General features: G+C 42.2%; 1 protein-coding gene across 1 annotated transcript; it reads left to right on the top strand.

The window, feature by feature from the left end:
- The first annotated feature begins 1293 nt into the window (after positions 1-1293).
- On the top strand, positions 1294-2287 carry LOC118578818 (olfactory receptor 2A12-like). The gene is given in 2 exon segments (XM_036180045.1): positions 1294-1314; positions 1316-2287. Coding segments are annotated over 2 exon segments (993 nt in total).
- The last annotated feature ends 13704 nt before the right edge of the window (positions 2288-15991 follow it).

Below are 15991 nucleotides of genomic sequence, written 5' to 3'. Positions count from 1 at the left end.
ACATATCTGTTACTGTAGCCATGGTGGTAGGTGTGTGGGGATGTGAGATGGAGAAGAGGAGGAGGGCGTTGGCACTGTGGTGTCTTGCAATTTCCAGATGAGTGATGGTGCTAAGGACCTGAGCCTCATCAGTGCTCACTAGACAGCTGCCTTGTGAAATGCCCTTTAAATATTGTTCACTGTTCCATCGGAGCATCTGTTGTTATGTTTGTGCTTTTCTAATTCTTTCTGTAAATACTGTGAGTACTCACTTTGCTTATGCTAGATTATCATTATTTTTCCCTCCAAGGAAAGTGCTCTTTTAAAGAAATGTTACCTTTGCTTTCCCTAAAATGATAAATATATTTATCAGGTTTTATTCTTAAATAATTGGTTGGTTTAGATTTACCACTTAAAGCTACAGTACACCTGGAGTTGATTGTTTGTGTGCAGAGGGAGGTAGGACTAAAGAGGGAAGAAATGACTTTGCTGCTCCCATATCCACATGGTCCATCAGCATTCCTTGGGAAGACTCCACTGCATTGCATGCGTGTACTTGTCATTACTCATGGGACTGTATGTGTGAGGGCCCGTGTCTAAATTCCATGTGTTCTGTTTTCATTTACTTGTTTACTCTCTTTTGCATATGTCTGTGGTGTGTGTGTGTGTGTGTGTGTGTGTGTGTGTGTGTGTGTGTGTGTGTGTGTGTATCTGGTCAGAGACTGATGTAGGGTTCTTCTTCAATTGCCTTCACCTTATTCATTGAGGCAGAGTCTCTCAGTTGAACCCAGTGCTCAACATTTTATCTAGTGTAGCTAGCACTCCTGTTCTGAGGATTCCCTGTCTCTGCCTTTCCAGAAGTGGAATGAGACTTTTAGATTGCATATGACATGTCATGTATTACATGGTGTTTCCAAGAGTTATATGAGATGCTTTAGATATTCATCATAATCCTGAGACATGAGTGACATCAGACTCATTTTATAGATGAAGAGACTGAGGCATTGAGATTTCAGTAACTTGAGAAGTGTGCACAGAAACTGAAATGTGTGTTCAGAACCCACACACCAGCCTTTATTTTTTAATTAAAATTATTATTTTTATTTATTTTATGTAGATGGGGTTTTGCCTACATGCATGCTTGTGCATCATGTGAATCTGTTGCCTGTGGAGGTGACAGGAGGGAGTCAGATACCCTGGAACTGGAGGCACAAACAGCTCTGAACTCTCTGGTCCCTGGAACAGAAGTCAGTGTTCTTAACTTCTGAGCCATATCACCAGCCTGTATCTTCCCTTTCTCACTCTATAACTGACATGTGTCAGATGACACATAGATGAAAATGACTCTTTTACAGGCCCCATCATGTGGATGATTCCAGGGCAGAACCAAAGCTGGGTTTCTGAATTTATCCTGCTTGGCTTCTCCAGTGACCCCACAACCAACAGCATCCTCTTCATTGTGTTCCTTCTCATCTACCTGTGCTCAGTCCTGGGCAATGGGCTCATCATCATGCTGATCTGCCTGGACACACAGCTGCACACTCCCATGTACTTCTTCCTCTGTATACTTGCCCTGTTGGATATGTGCTATGTCACCACCACCATGCCCCAGATGCTGGTGCATCTTCTTGCTCACTCTCAAACCATCTCTTTTGCTGGCTGCTGGCTGCAGATGTGTGTGTTTGGTTCTCTGGCTGCTACTGAATGCACCTTCTTTGTTGTCATGGCTTATGACAGATATGTGGCCATTTGCTACCCACTGCGTTATACTGTCATCCTCAACTGGGGACTGTGCATACGGTTGGCAGCTGGAACTTGGGTCTGTGGTTTCCTCTCTGGTTTGTTACATACTTTCTTCACCATGAGTCTGCCATATTGTGGGCCCAACAAGGTCAACCACTACTTCTGTGAAGGTCCTTCAGTGCGTAGCCTGGCTTGCATGGATACCCACATCATTGAGATGGTAGATCTGGTCTTGAGTGTTTTTGTGGTTGTGACTCCTGTTTCCCTCATTGTGGCCTCCTACATTCATATTGCCATAGCAATTATGAAGGTCAAGTCCACTCAGAACCGCTGCAAAGCTTTCTCTACTTGTGCCTCCCACCTGACTGTGGTCATACTCTTCTATGGTCCAGCCACTTACATCTACATGAGGCCCAACTCCAGCTACTCCCCTGAGCGAGACAAGCAGATCTCACTCTTTTACAATGCCTTCACAGCCTTGCTCAATCCAATCGTCTATAGTCTTCGGAACAAAGACATCAAGAGGGCATTTCTCAAGGTGATAGGGCATGCTAGGGTGGACTAGTTAACCAAGATCCTGGAGAAGCTGGAGTGGAATATTCATTTTTTGAGAAAGGGACAGTGTCTTTATTTCTGTAACTGGTCTGTGCATTTGAACCAACACAGTACTTGGTAATTGGGACAAACCACTGTGAAACCAAGGTGGCTGTCTTGGTTTTCAGGCTACATTATGGTACAATTCCAAACATCTCAGCTGCAAAGATTCATCTGTTACTCATGTTTATAGCTGTAGCTTGGGAGTGAACTTCTGTCCTCTCACATCCATTCTGAAGGAGGAACCTTATAGCCAACATGTCACCCTAGAACAGAAGGAAAGGAACAGTGGACAAACTCACAATGACTCAGCTCCCAAGAGCGACCTGCTTCATGTCCACACAATCTTTTGGCCAAAGTAAGTAGTATGGATCAGCCTGACAGCAGGAAGTGGAAATTATTTTTGTGTAGAGAGAAGAAATACTAGTTCTGTTGGCATGGATGATATGTTGTTTCCTCTACCTAGAAGGCAGAAAGTAATGTACATTATGTGATCTGGTGCAATTCCCAGAAAACAACAGCAGACTTAAAAATCACCACAAAATATGCTAACTGTGGATAGCATGACAGTAGAGAGAGCAGAAGGCTGAGGCAGTATATGCTAAGTAACACAGCATGTGCTGTCAGGACAAAATTAAGCTGATAGTTAGTGGAACAGAACCAATACAGCTCTGATAACAAACTTTACACATAAATTCAGTATGGCCTATGGGGAAACATGATAACTTTTTCTGTCAAATGGTGCAATGTTGGAAGTGAAGTGAGCTAGGGTCTCATCAGAACCTTCCAACATCTGCTCCAATTTTCAGGCAGCACTTAAGTGCAGGGTCTACTGTTGGGTGTGACTATTGGCTTCCTTTTTACCCTTTAATGGTGGTGGGCATGCATTGTCTCTCATCTTCAGAGTAGCTCTTACTTGACTAATCAGCAGTGCCTGAACTATTCTTTCCTAAGGAGGCCTCAGGCCCTCCAGTTGTATTCTGTGGTCACATATTTTTGGATAATGGGTACCCTTATATTCTCACATATCCTGGGCTATTTTGGACTTTCCACATTCCTGACGATAACCTTGAATTTTTGATCTTCCTGCCTCTACCTCTCCAGTGCTGTGACTATAGGGTGGGGCACCATACCTCAGAGAGGGTTTGTTTCTTTGATGATGTCCCTTGTAGTATAAAAGTTTTCACTTTAGTTAAATATAATTAATGCCCCTCCCTTTTGAGACTGATTCACTCCATGTAGCTCTGCCTGGCCTGGCACTCAGTAGGTTGACCAGGCTGGCCTTGAACTCATACAAATCCTCCAGCTTCTATCCTGGGCATGCTGGGATTAAAGGCATATGCCACCACTCCTGGCCAAATCCCTTTATCTCTTGTTATTTTGCAGTAGATCTAGGAAATTGTTTCTTGATCCCATGTCATGAAAATTCACTCCTGTGTTTTGTTTTTAAGGTTTCTTTTATGTTTTGATCCATTCTGAGTTAACTTTGTGTATGGTATTGTTAATCCTGAGATCTGCATGAGAAAAATCAGTTCCCCAATTCTGAGCCAAATTTGAAGCAATCTTTAATTAAATACTGACCAGGATGGACTTTGGTCAGGATCACTCTCTGGAATTCCCAGCAAGTAGCCCCATGACACCTGTCGTAGGGGCTTTTAAATACAAAACCATATGGTCACCATAGTTTCCCATGTGGCTTTGATATTTTCCAAGAACAACAACTCCCAACATTGCAGGAAGTTACCTGGTCTTTGAGCAGGTGGAGCTTACAGGTTATCTTTGGGTCTTACATTCCCCCCTTGAGTTATAACCTGGGTCAAATCCTTGAGTTTATGATGGGTCCTTCTTTATATTAGGCTCTAATAACCATTAGCTTAATGGTAGCCAGACAGAAAATATTAACCAGTCAAAGTATCAGTGATGCAAAAGACAATAGTAATTAGCAGAAGCTGAAGGGCCAAATGCCCTGTGATGGCTCACATCAGAGTTATTACCTAGAAGGAGCCTGAAAATGGTGAGGTACCAATCATTTATTTCAACTCAGATCTCTTTTTTGTAATTTTCTTTGTATATCCAGATTATAATCCTGAATGGTTTGTATAGAAATAATAATGTTCTCTTAAAGACATATAATACCTCTTTATTCTGTACAAAGCAGGCCAAATGCTGTTTGTAGAACTATTTCAGTTAATGAATCTACTTGTTGATAAATCTGTGCCCATTTTCCTGGCATGCAAATTGGCCTTTTGTCCCTGATGCCAGGGAGTTTCCTTTTGACTTAGCATTTCAGCCTGCTGGGGGGAGGGAGAGATGATGTACTCTTCTCTGTAACTACTTCCAGCTGAAACTAGGGTACCTTTGTCAGAGCCCAGGGAAGCTGAAATGCTAGTCAAAGGCTAGGAAATGGGGCATCCATCAGATGCATCTGGTTCCCTGATCCAGCTGAAAAGACGGGGTAATCACATTGGCTGGACTGGTTTACATCAGCTTTCAGCAAGTCTAGAGCTCAGCAATTTGCAATCAGCAGGAGATCCCTGGATGTTGTCTGTCAGCCAAATGGAAATCTGCTGAGACGAATATAGACTGGAGACAGAATTTAAAATTTAAGAACTTAAAGGAAAACCTTGCATTTGTAACTTTCAGGCCCATAGTCCTAGTAATTCGGGAAGGGGAGAAGTCTCAAGGCCAGGGGAGAAATCCTTTTCTCAGGAATAGACAGGTGGGGAAACTTAGGCTGTACTTATCAGGAGCCCATTTGACCTGAGACAGGTGGATCCAAGTCTTAGGACTTCTTTAACTCATGAATTTTTAGTTCACAAAAAGTCAAATTTCTAGATATATTAGCATTAGTCTGTATTGAAATCCACATTGTACAACATCTGGAATAGACTCACACCTTTGGGTCCTATCAAAAACTTTATAGCCTTGGGTTAAAAAGCATGAACATTTTTCCTCTGTCCAGAAAGCCAGATATATAAACTGGAAAGAGATGATTTTAGGCCAATGAAAACCACCTTTAAGGATATACTTAGAAGGCAACCAAAGGAAATTTAAAATCTTGAGCCTGTGACTGAATAGTAAGTAGTCAGTGTTCTACTAGCTTATCAGAACTCCACTGATCAATGTTAAAATTCTGAATCTTTGAAATCTTAGTGTAATAACAGCATAGAAGGGAGAATGAAATCTGAAACATTTCCAATTTTTACATACCTTAACTCCTTTTTTATGCCTTTACAACTTGCATTTATACATCTTAAAATCATTTTCTAGACCCTCAGAACGTACTTAATCTTTTATATCCTCAGAGCTTTACTTACATTAGAACATTTTCTTAGACTCTCAGAATTTGTATGGACTTTAAACCTTTTTCTTTCCATCTAATCATGTACTAAAGACATAAGTAATTATTATTGAGAACAGTAACTGCAAGGCATGTTCCTTTAGTGAAAAGTTACACCTGAAACCTGTTAGTTCTTTAATATGAAGCCTGTTATCAAGGCAACCCTGTCTACTTTTTCTTAACAGGAGATCTAGTAGCTCTGGATGAATTAACAAGGTGGCTGCAGCCTAGGTTGCCTCCTGCTGCCTAGCTGACAAAGCTACAGTTTAGCCTAGACATCAATGTCATCAGATATCTGAGAAGAATTAATACAGCAGAAAGTATAATCCAAATGGCTTATGTATCAATTAAAAGGATGGAGACTAGTGCATAGTCCATTACCTAGATGGTCATCTCAAGTTCCTGTGGTCTCTGAGGCACTGGGGGCAGAGGTACTAGGGCAGCATCAATCTTTGGCTGCCAGGCCCAGAAGATGAGAGGCTTTCTTGTGGAGGAGGAACTTGAGGGACTGACCTTACACTGACTAGGCAAAGTAGGGCAATCAACTCTCCAATGTCCTGCTTGTCCACAGTTGGGCTTGGCCCTGGCAGCAGGCAAAGCATGGGGACAGTCTTTCCAAGTGGTTAGCATTACCACAATCTAGGTGGAGTCATTATCACTGTGTCCATTATCTTCTTGAAGACTTTAGGAGGTCACTATTAGGATCTTGGAGTCTCTGTCTGTCATAGTAAGTTTAAACACCATAAATGCCATATTCAGTAGATCTCTGACAAGTTTGAGGACCATTATCTATTAACTATTTCTGAGTTAAACAACTCTTGCCTGTTTTTTATCTACTTACTTTAGGCTATACCTTGAAAACATATACAGGAGGCTAAATAAAGCTTTTTCCTGTAATTAGCTCCATTAGTATTTAGCATGACTACAAGTATAGTTCTGTACATATTAAAGTTTAATCATATTCAACAGTTTATGATAAAACAACAGCTTCTAAATTGAAGCTCAAATCATGAATACATGTCATAGGGAGATTGGTAACTTTATTTTCCTGGTCCTTACATAGTGTATCATTGGATATAATAGTTTCTTATATGACTCAGTGTACCAGAATAGCTACAGTTTATCAATGTTAGCAAAAGCAAGGAGGTTAGGCATACACTCATTTGTTTGAATTGCTTTTTGAGACAGGGTTTCTCTGTGTAGCCCTGGATGTCCTGGAACTTGCTCTGTAGACCAGGCTGACCTCAAACTCATAGATTCGCCTTAGGCATACACTCTTAAATCAGTCTCTGTTAGCCTGAGTAGACCTTTGACAAGGATAGACCTTTTGCAAGTCTGCTTAAGTCCTCATCTTGCTGCATAATAAGATAGAAATACCTCAATCTCTAGTGTTTAATGTTTGGTGCTCATAGCTGTGGCGCTAATTCTAGTCTTATGTTTATCTATTTATCAAAATCACATACTAATAAAGACATTATAATAAAATAGCTTATAAATTTAAAATGTCTCATAGCCTTATAAACTTAAATGTAGCAGGAATTTTAAAAGTACTTATTAATAAAATCAAACTTGGAGCCAGGTAGTGGGGTGAATGCTGGAAGATCAGAGAAGCAGAACAAGCCACAGCTACCTCGCCTCGCCAGTTCCTCAGCTGATCCTGTTTCCTCAGACTGGAAACCTCTGAGTCCTCATCCAGAATGGCTCTCAGCTGAAGTGTGCTGCTCAAAAGCCTGAATGCTTAACCAGCCAAATGCTTCTAGTTTCTGGTCTTCATGCCTTATATATCTTTCTCTTTTTGCCCTCACTCCCTGGGATTAAAGGCGTGAATCACCACACTTGGCTGTATCCTTGAACAGATGGATTTCTGCCTCTGGAATGCTAGGATTAGGGCGTGTGCTACCACTGCCTATCCTCTATGTTTAATATTGTGGCTGTCTGTTCTCTGGCCCCAGATAAGTTTATTAGGGTGCACAATATTTTGGGGATCATAATACCACCACACTTAAATGTTTTTAAAAGCTGTTCCTTAGAAATATCCAGTTTTTTAAATTTAAATTTTCTGTAAAACTCTAAAATTTCTTTTTAAAGAAGTTTAAAATCTCTCAAAATAAAGTTCTTTTTTAATTTCAAAAGTGAAGACACGGCATAACCATAACCTGCAGAAGGCAAAACCAAGCTCCAACAGTGTAAACAATTCCATGTCTCTCAAACCAATACCATCTGGGTGACTCTCAAGTTGCAAAGTTTGGCTGCCAGCAAGCTATGATTTTGTATATGGACACATGGAGGTACAGCTTTAATACCTCATTAAACAAGCATTGTTTTAAAATCCTATCTTTCCTAAACCTTGTTTTTAAGACAGGAGAGAAATTATCGTATAAAAATCATATCCCAATTCAAAAGTACCTTTGGAGACCTGTTGTGTCCTTGGTCAGCCCATACCACAAGGTTGCTGTTAGCATTCAGACCCGCCCCTTGGGACCTGACCAATGTGCAGGCACTACCTTGGCCTGCTCAGGGTCCTGACAACGCCATGTGCTCATTGCTCTCTCTGAACATGCGTGAAGTCCCCTGGTAAAAGATGGGGCCTTGCCGACCTTCTCTCTCTCCTTCTCTGTTCTGCACCTCCTTTCTTCTTCTCTTCTCCCTCCTCTTTCTCTTCTCCTTCTTCCCTCCTTGGCCCCCACCTATGTTCTCTCTTACCCCTCCCTCTCCTTTCCCTTAATAAAACTTTCCAGGTGAGCACCACCTGCATAGTGTGTCTTTCCCTGCAGCTCCCACCCACTGTGACTTCTACCTGCTGTGTCTGCATGGTGTCTGTTTCTCACCCACCTTGGGGCCCCACGGCTCCAACCCACCCAGTTCTCTTTCTCAATGTTTTGCATAATTGGTGCCATGAAAAACTCAGCAGGTTCTCCTGGCAGTTTTGAGACAACCCTGGGACCCTGGAACCTTCTAACACTGTCACTTTCCTATTCTGGCATAATTGGTAAGGCCCCCCTTCCCCTTTGTCCACCACTGACCATTTCCCAATAGTGAAGCTTAGTTCTTGAGCACAGTCCTTGCTTTCTGGCTTTTCTCAAAGTCCTGGTACAAGGTAACTGTCTCACTCGGGATCTTAGCCCTTTGGCCCCTGCCTTTTGCATGATGACACACTGGGCGGCTTGTGCCTTCTCATTTCAGACCCAAGCATCCTTCAGGCTTCTGCTCTGTGTTTAGAGAATCACTTAGCAGCTTGTGCCTTCCCAGTCAGTCCTCACTGAATTTCTGAGCTAGAGTTCAGTGCTTGGATCTCATTTCTCTACCTCACTCATGGAAAATGTGCCTAAACTTACCCACCTTAGATTGCCCCAATACCCTGTAGTTTGAGTTTTCCTTCCTGGCCCAGTCAGGACAAATCTCTCTTACCCGTCAGTCCCACAGTCACTCAGACCCAAACAAGAAAGCACACAGAAACTTACATTGTTTAGAAACTGTATGGCTGTGGCAGGCTTCTTGTTATCTACTTCTTCTATCTTAAACTAACCCATTTCTGTTAGTCTATACTTTGCCACATGGCTTGTGGCTTACCAGTGTCTTTACATGTTGCTTTTCATGGCGGCGGCTGGTGGTGTCTCTCTCCAGTCTTCTACTTCCCAGAATTCTCTTCTCTCTTGTCCCGCCTATACTTCCTGCCTGGCCACTGGTCAATGAGAACTTTATTTACACAGAGCGATAACCACAGCACTTCCCCTTTTCTTTTTTTTTTTTTTTTAAGGAAGGTTTTAACTTTTACATAGTACAATTACATATAACAAAACAATTATCAAGCAAGAATTATAGTTACAATATTAAAGAAGATATCCTATCTATCTTATATTTGTGAGTCTAAGGTTTTTATATCTAACTTGTCTTTTATCATAACTGAGGAAATTATAACTAGTCTTCAACCACATCAAAGACCTCAGAAGGATATATATTACCTGAGAACCAGGAGAAGGATGCAAGCAACTTTCAGGAGTCTTGCAGGGTAGACAGAGACAGCTGGCAGCCTGGACAGTCACCTAATGTTCCTTTGCAAAGTTGGGGCATTTGTCTTCAGCCCACAGGGCTAGAGTCTCTTAGTCACTTCTCTCAGTGTCCTGTAGAATGTCTGGCAGTTTCCTCTGTGAAGCAGGAACCTGAAGGACCATTTTGTCAAGCAAAGTTTAGTGGTCACCTTTCTATTGGTCCTGCATGTCCAGTCAATCAAGCAGTCCAGGCAAGAACAGTTTCTTGCCCAAATGGCTATTTTTGCCAAAGTGAAGATAAGATATGAAGTGTCTTTGATGCCCATCCTCCTCTCTGAAGTAAATTGGTGCTGCCAGGAGCAGACATGTCTCACTGTCCAGAAAGTCTAAATTTTAAAAGTATTTTAAATGCCATATTCTATAGGTCTTTGAAGTATTTGAAGATTACTTATCTATCTGAAATATCTCTATGTATACCTAGAAGACTTAACTAACATGGCTACGAGTATGATTATCATAGATGACTAATTATTCACCTATTTTTAATTATCCATTACAATTTTAAATGAGCTATACAAACATAATACCTTAAACATGAGTAGAAATATGCACACAGTATAACAAAATTAACTTTAAGTTTGTATCAATAGACTAAAGTCTATACCAATGTAAAACATTTTAAACAAGTTGTTGCTCTTTAGAAGTAAGTTCCTTAATCTACCCTTTTGTCCTATTATATCTACATCCTATCCCCTTTTCTTCTTTAGAAAGAGATCGCATTTATAATCAACCCGATTTAAATAAAAATATTGGTTTTTCTCTGCCCCACACCACAGAGCTCTTCTGATTTGGGACACAAGAATCTCTTAACCTTTTCTTTTAACAATACGTCTGGGTTTAGAGAAGGAGTGAGCCAATTCCATCTCCAGCTTGATAATTTTGGGAATGTGGGCGTAGTTTCTCTTACTACTTCCTGCTGGAGGGGGGCGCTGTATCTTATGGGGACACAAAGAAAATTTTAGGATTATAGAGTAGTCCATTAGGGTGAACCTCTGAGCCAGTTGCCTTGAAAGCATTCTGGATGTTGGATCATCTGGGCCATGGTGTCATCGGAGACCTTTCAGGTGGTCTTGGCTGATCAAACCTGATGTATCTTAATCTGGAACAAATCCATAGCCTCTGGCTTTCTGTGGAAACAAAAGCAGAGATTCTTTTCCAAAGCAACATATCCTTATATCCAAATTTTGAAATCAAGTTACCTTTACAATTTACATATTTATTTAACTCAACAGCTTTTACGATCAAATCTTTTTCTGCAGTTAAAAGTCCCAAAGACAAGACAAACAAGATTGTCTGTGTAATATCCATCTTTGTAAGATTGAAACGCCACTGTGGCTGCTGGCTCCGCCCACCTCAGCTTCCCAACATGGCGGTGGTACAGTTTACCGCCAGTTCTGGGTCTGGAGCCATGTGTACCATCAACTATCAGGAGTTCTATCAAAGCAGTGCATAGCCCAGAAACTTTTTTTTTTCTTTTTTTTAAACTAGCAAAGACTAAATCTACCACGCAGCAGAGTAAAGTGCCACTTGTAGACTCCTCATTCCCGCCACACTGCAGGTCAGACGCACACGCCAGGAACCCGCCATAGTAGCTCAAACTGGCAGGCTGCCTCTAACTTGAGAGAGACAATTAGGAAGCTGTTTTTAGCTCCGTCTTAAAATCTTTTTTCTCAGATTTTAGGTGGAAACTCTTGCCAACACGTTGGACGCCATTTGTAGTTTGAGTTTTCCTTCCTGGCCCAGTCAGGACAAATCTCTCTTACCCGCCAGTCCCACAGTCACTCAGACCCAAACAAGAAAGCACACAGAAACTTACATTGTTTAGAAACTGTATGGCTGTGGCAGGCTTCTTGTTATCTACTTCTTCTATCTTAAACTAACCCATTTCTGTTAGTCTATACTTTGCCACATGGCTTGTGGCTTACCAGTGTCTTTACATGTTGCTTTTCATGGCGGCGGCTGGTGGTGTCTCTCTCCAGTCTTCTACTTCCCAGAATTCTCTTCTCTCTTGTCCTGCCTATACTTCCTGCCTGGCCACTGGTCAATGAGAACTTTATTTACACAGAGCGATAACCACAGCAATACCCCTTAGATATCAGTCCAAATGGCCGCTTGCTGGCACCCCATATCCCAGTATTTCACAGGACTTTGCAGCTCCTGCGAGTGATCTGTGTCCTGCTTATTCTCCTCTCCCAGCAGCCTGGGAGACCCGTGGCTTGGGCTCTAGCCCACTGGATGCCTCCCTCATCTCCTGCTCCCTGCTTCTGTACCTGCTGGCATCTCATGCTTTCACTCAAAATGTCCCTGTTCTTCTATTAGTTTGGTCTCTGTCTGCTTCCTCCTGCTGCTGCTGCCACCGCCATGTTGCAGCCCAGGGTTCCCTCTTTCTTGCCCGGCTGCACTGCTAAACTTCCCTACAGCACCTTCTGGTGCATGAAGCATGAAAGTTTCCTGGGAAAAGTTTTGTCTGTCTTTCTGTTCAAATGTCAATTTGATACATGCAGATGGAAATGTGTAGCTGATGTGGCTACATGATTGTGTTTCTGACTGATTTTTGAATACTTGAGATTATGTGTTCCATATGTCTTGGGTGAAAAATACCATGTGACCATGTGGGCAAGCACCATCTTGACTAAGGCCAAAGACAGGTCATATGATTTCAATGCCATATTTGATAAGGGCAATCACATGAGCAGTTGCTGTCTTGACTAAGGTTTACTAAAGTTAAAGACTTCTCTGTTCATTTTATCATATAGATTCCTATCTGACAATTCCTGTCCTGTCCTAAAAACAACATTTATAAGAGATGGAATTTAAAACAATGCTGGTTTTGATAACTGATTTTAGAAGAACTAAATTGTTTACAATGTTAAAACCTGGTTTTTGCCTTATTATATCTTAAGACCACAGCTAAACACCAGAGACTGATATTTTCTATTTGATAATATCTATACAGTCTGATAAAGGGTCTCTCCTTAGCTAAGGACTATTCAGGCTAAGACCAATTTAAGAATATATGCCTAACCTTCTTGCTTTTACGAGTACTGGTAAGCTGTAACTAATCGGGAAAACTGTATGTCCAGATTTAACTTATGTATGCTCTCAATGTTAAGCCTAAATAACATTTTATTTTGTTACCCCAATTTCATTGTGATGTAGACTGCCACATGGCTGGCAGCCATCTTTTACTAAGGTTTACTAAGGTTAAAGATCTCTCTGTTCATTTTATCTCCTTCTATATTTGATTCAACTCTGGTTTACAATATACTCTATATGATAATAGAAATTTAAAGTTATAAAGATCTACTCAGATTAACAAAAGCTAACTTAGAGATTTACACCTATGTCTTTGCCAAGTTGACACCAAGCTTCTAGAGAATTTAAATATATAGTGGCAACCAGACCCTGTAACCCCAAAGCCCCACTTCCCTCAAATCCCACCCATTCTCTCAGACTGCAACTGTTCTGAGACAAAGCCCACCAGCACCCAATTGGACTAAAAGAGCCTTTGTCCAGTGACTGATGGAGGCAGATGCAGAGATCCACAGCCAGGCACTAGGCTGAGCTCCAGGAATCCAATCGATGAGAGAGAGAGAGGAGAGATTCTGCAGGCAGGGGACATCAAGATCATGATGGGAAGATGTGCAGAGATGACCAGCCACACTGGTGGAAGCCCATGAACTGTAGATTAGTGGCTGTGGAGCCCCCATGGGATTGGACTAGGCCCTCTGGATATGGAAGATGGTTGTTTGACTCAAACTGTTTGGGGGGCACCCAGGCAGGGGGATCGGGTGCATGGGCAGGCTTCTGGGAATCCGGTGCCTGTGGTGTGATGCCCTGTGCAGCCTTGGTGCAGTGGGAAGGGGCTTGGACTTGCCTAGGCTCAGTGTGCTGGACTCTGCTGACTCCCCATGGGAGACCTTGATTTGGGAGATGTGGGGATATGGGGTGGCTTGGGAGGGAGGACTGGAGGGTGGGAGGAAGGAGGAGGGAGGATCTGTGGGTGGTATGTAGAGTGAGTAGAAGATTCCTTAATAAAGAAAAAAATGGTGGCATATGTTTGATAAATAAGGTATTTTATAAACAAGATATATATTCTATAATGGAGTTTCTGGTCTCCTGAGAGGGTCTTGTTCTCAGAGTTGGGCCACACCCCAACTCACAAGCCCCTTTTCTCCTGTTCCCATTTGGCTCTGATGATCTTTCCCCTGTCACTTTTCCTTGACTTCTCAGGAGACAGCTTTGCCAGTTCAGCACAAACTTGTTCTGTTTTTACCCATGAAATGGCTACTTTGGTTTCTTTATTCAAAATCATATTTTTAAGGCTAACTCTGACAGAAATGGAATTTAAGTCCCAGTCTTATGAAAGATGCTAACATATTGTAGACTGTTAGGGAACACAAGTTGATAGTCATTCATATCTAATAGACAGACAGTCCTTAGAAATCTGCAGAATATGGCATCTAAAATGTTTAATTAAAAAGCTTTTTGTGATTCACATGCCAGCTCCTGGCAGCACCCTTATTTGCTCCAAAGGAGATGGATGGGCAAGAAGAACCTCCACCCAGAACTTGCTCCAGAATGGCAATGCCAGCCACTGAGCAAAACTGCCTTTTGCCTTGACTGCTGCCAGGGCCTTCTTCAGACCATGGACAACAGGACTCTGGGAAATACACTGCCTCACTTTTGCATAGACAAGGTAGGCTGGTCCACCCCACAAGTTCCTACCCTGTTGCAATAACGCCCACACTACCACCGAGGGGTTGTGGATTGAAAAACAGAGACAAAAGACAGCGGGTCATTCATGTCAGCAGAATGCTGAATGCTGTTTATTGAAAGTGGGAAGAAACCTTAAATACAGGCTTACAGCACAATGGAAGAACCCCGGAGGACAGAAGTTCGCTACTGAATGTTCTACATTCTTGCTTCTAAGCTGCTTACACCAAATGCAGGATACACAGACAAAGAACCTCCAGTGAGCTTTCAGGAGGGTAGAGACTGGCAGGGAATCAGCATAGGGAGGACATCTGGTCAAGGTCAGCAAGCAGGGCTGCAGTTACCCAACTTGGGAGTTCCAGGGCCCTACAGGTCCCCCCTTTTTAAAAATGAGCATCTGACTTAGGTTGTGTGGGACATCAGCAGGTTGCCTTACCCATCATGGAGACACCTACCCAGGCCACACAAGCGCTCTGCCTTAGGTTGGCAACCACCCCGCAAGCATTACCTATCTCTGAATACTCATTATCATACAGGCTCAACCACATGAGCTGTAGAGTTAACTGCTGCCAAAGATCTCAAAGTGGCGCTGGGCTTGCAATCTGTGTGACACAGAAAAGATCAACAGAAGTCCTAACCCACCCATAGCCAGTAGGCTAAAGGCAATTGAGCCATTCCCTTCCTTAACGAGCCTTACTGCAAATTGGAGTCCTTGTAAGATGGTATCCCAAAAGCAAATGGAACTTGAGTTTGTAAATTTATAACTTTCAAAGCCAACCGAAATGTATATAACTTCTGAATTAAATTTAACATGCCCAATAGAATGAAAGATTAATTAACTGTGGTAGCTACTTTTGCTGCCAGGGTCTCCATTGTGCTAGCTGCAGTAACCAATTAAGAAATAGCAATCCCAGAACCAGTAGCAGCAGTGGCTACCACTGCTCTAACAGCAACAACAGTAACAGCGATGTCAAATTCTCTTTTAGAGTGTGTGAGCATCATCTGTGTCTAACTGCCATAGTCCACTGGCATGGACACAGCTCCAGGAACATGAAGCGCCAAGGCCCATTTTTCTTGATCCCAGCATGACTTAAGCTGGCAGCTCTGCAAAAGAACAACTAAGAACTATAAAGAAAAACAGACAGCTCACAAGGAGAACTAATGGTCTCATAATGGCTACATTCAGGCTCACAAATTTTAAGGTATCTTCAAAAGAGGCTAGATGAATTTCAGGAGGCCAATAAATGTTGCACAGAGCCACTCCTGAGAAGTAGGTACTGCTCCAGCTTGAATAGGGTTGTGAGAATGAAAATGCTTAGCTGGCATGCTACTGTTACTAAATGGAGGTCAGTGACCTTCAGGGTTATTCTTAATCTCCAAGGTGTCTGGGTGACATGTTCTCAAACATACTTGAAAAGGTAGTTACCTCACATTACCTTCTTAAGAATCCAACTGCATGGCTACAGTTCCTAGGCTTACATTAATGCTTGACAAGGCTGGCTGTATTGGGCTCTCAATCCCCATTGGCATCAGAAGGGGAGAGTTTTTCACAAAGGACCAATAGGTCTCT

Source organism: Onychomys torridus, chromosome 2 (assembly GCF_903995425.1).
Source record: "Onychomys torridus chromosome 2, mOncTor1.1, whole genome shotgun sequence".
Taxonomy (NCBI): Eukaryota; Metazoa; Chordata; class Mammalia; order Rodentia; family Cricetidae; genus Onychomys; species Onychomys torridus.
The sequence above is the reverse complement of the archived record's forward strand: the minus strand, read 5'-3'. Positions and strand labels throughout refer to the sequence as shown.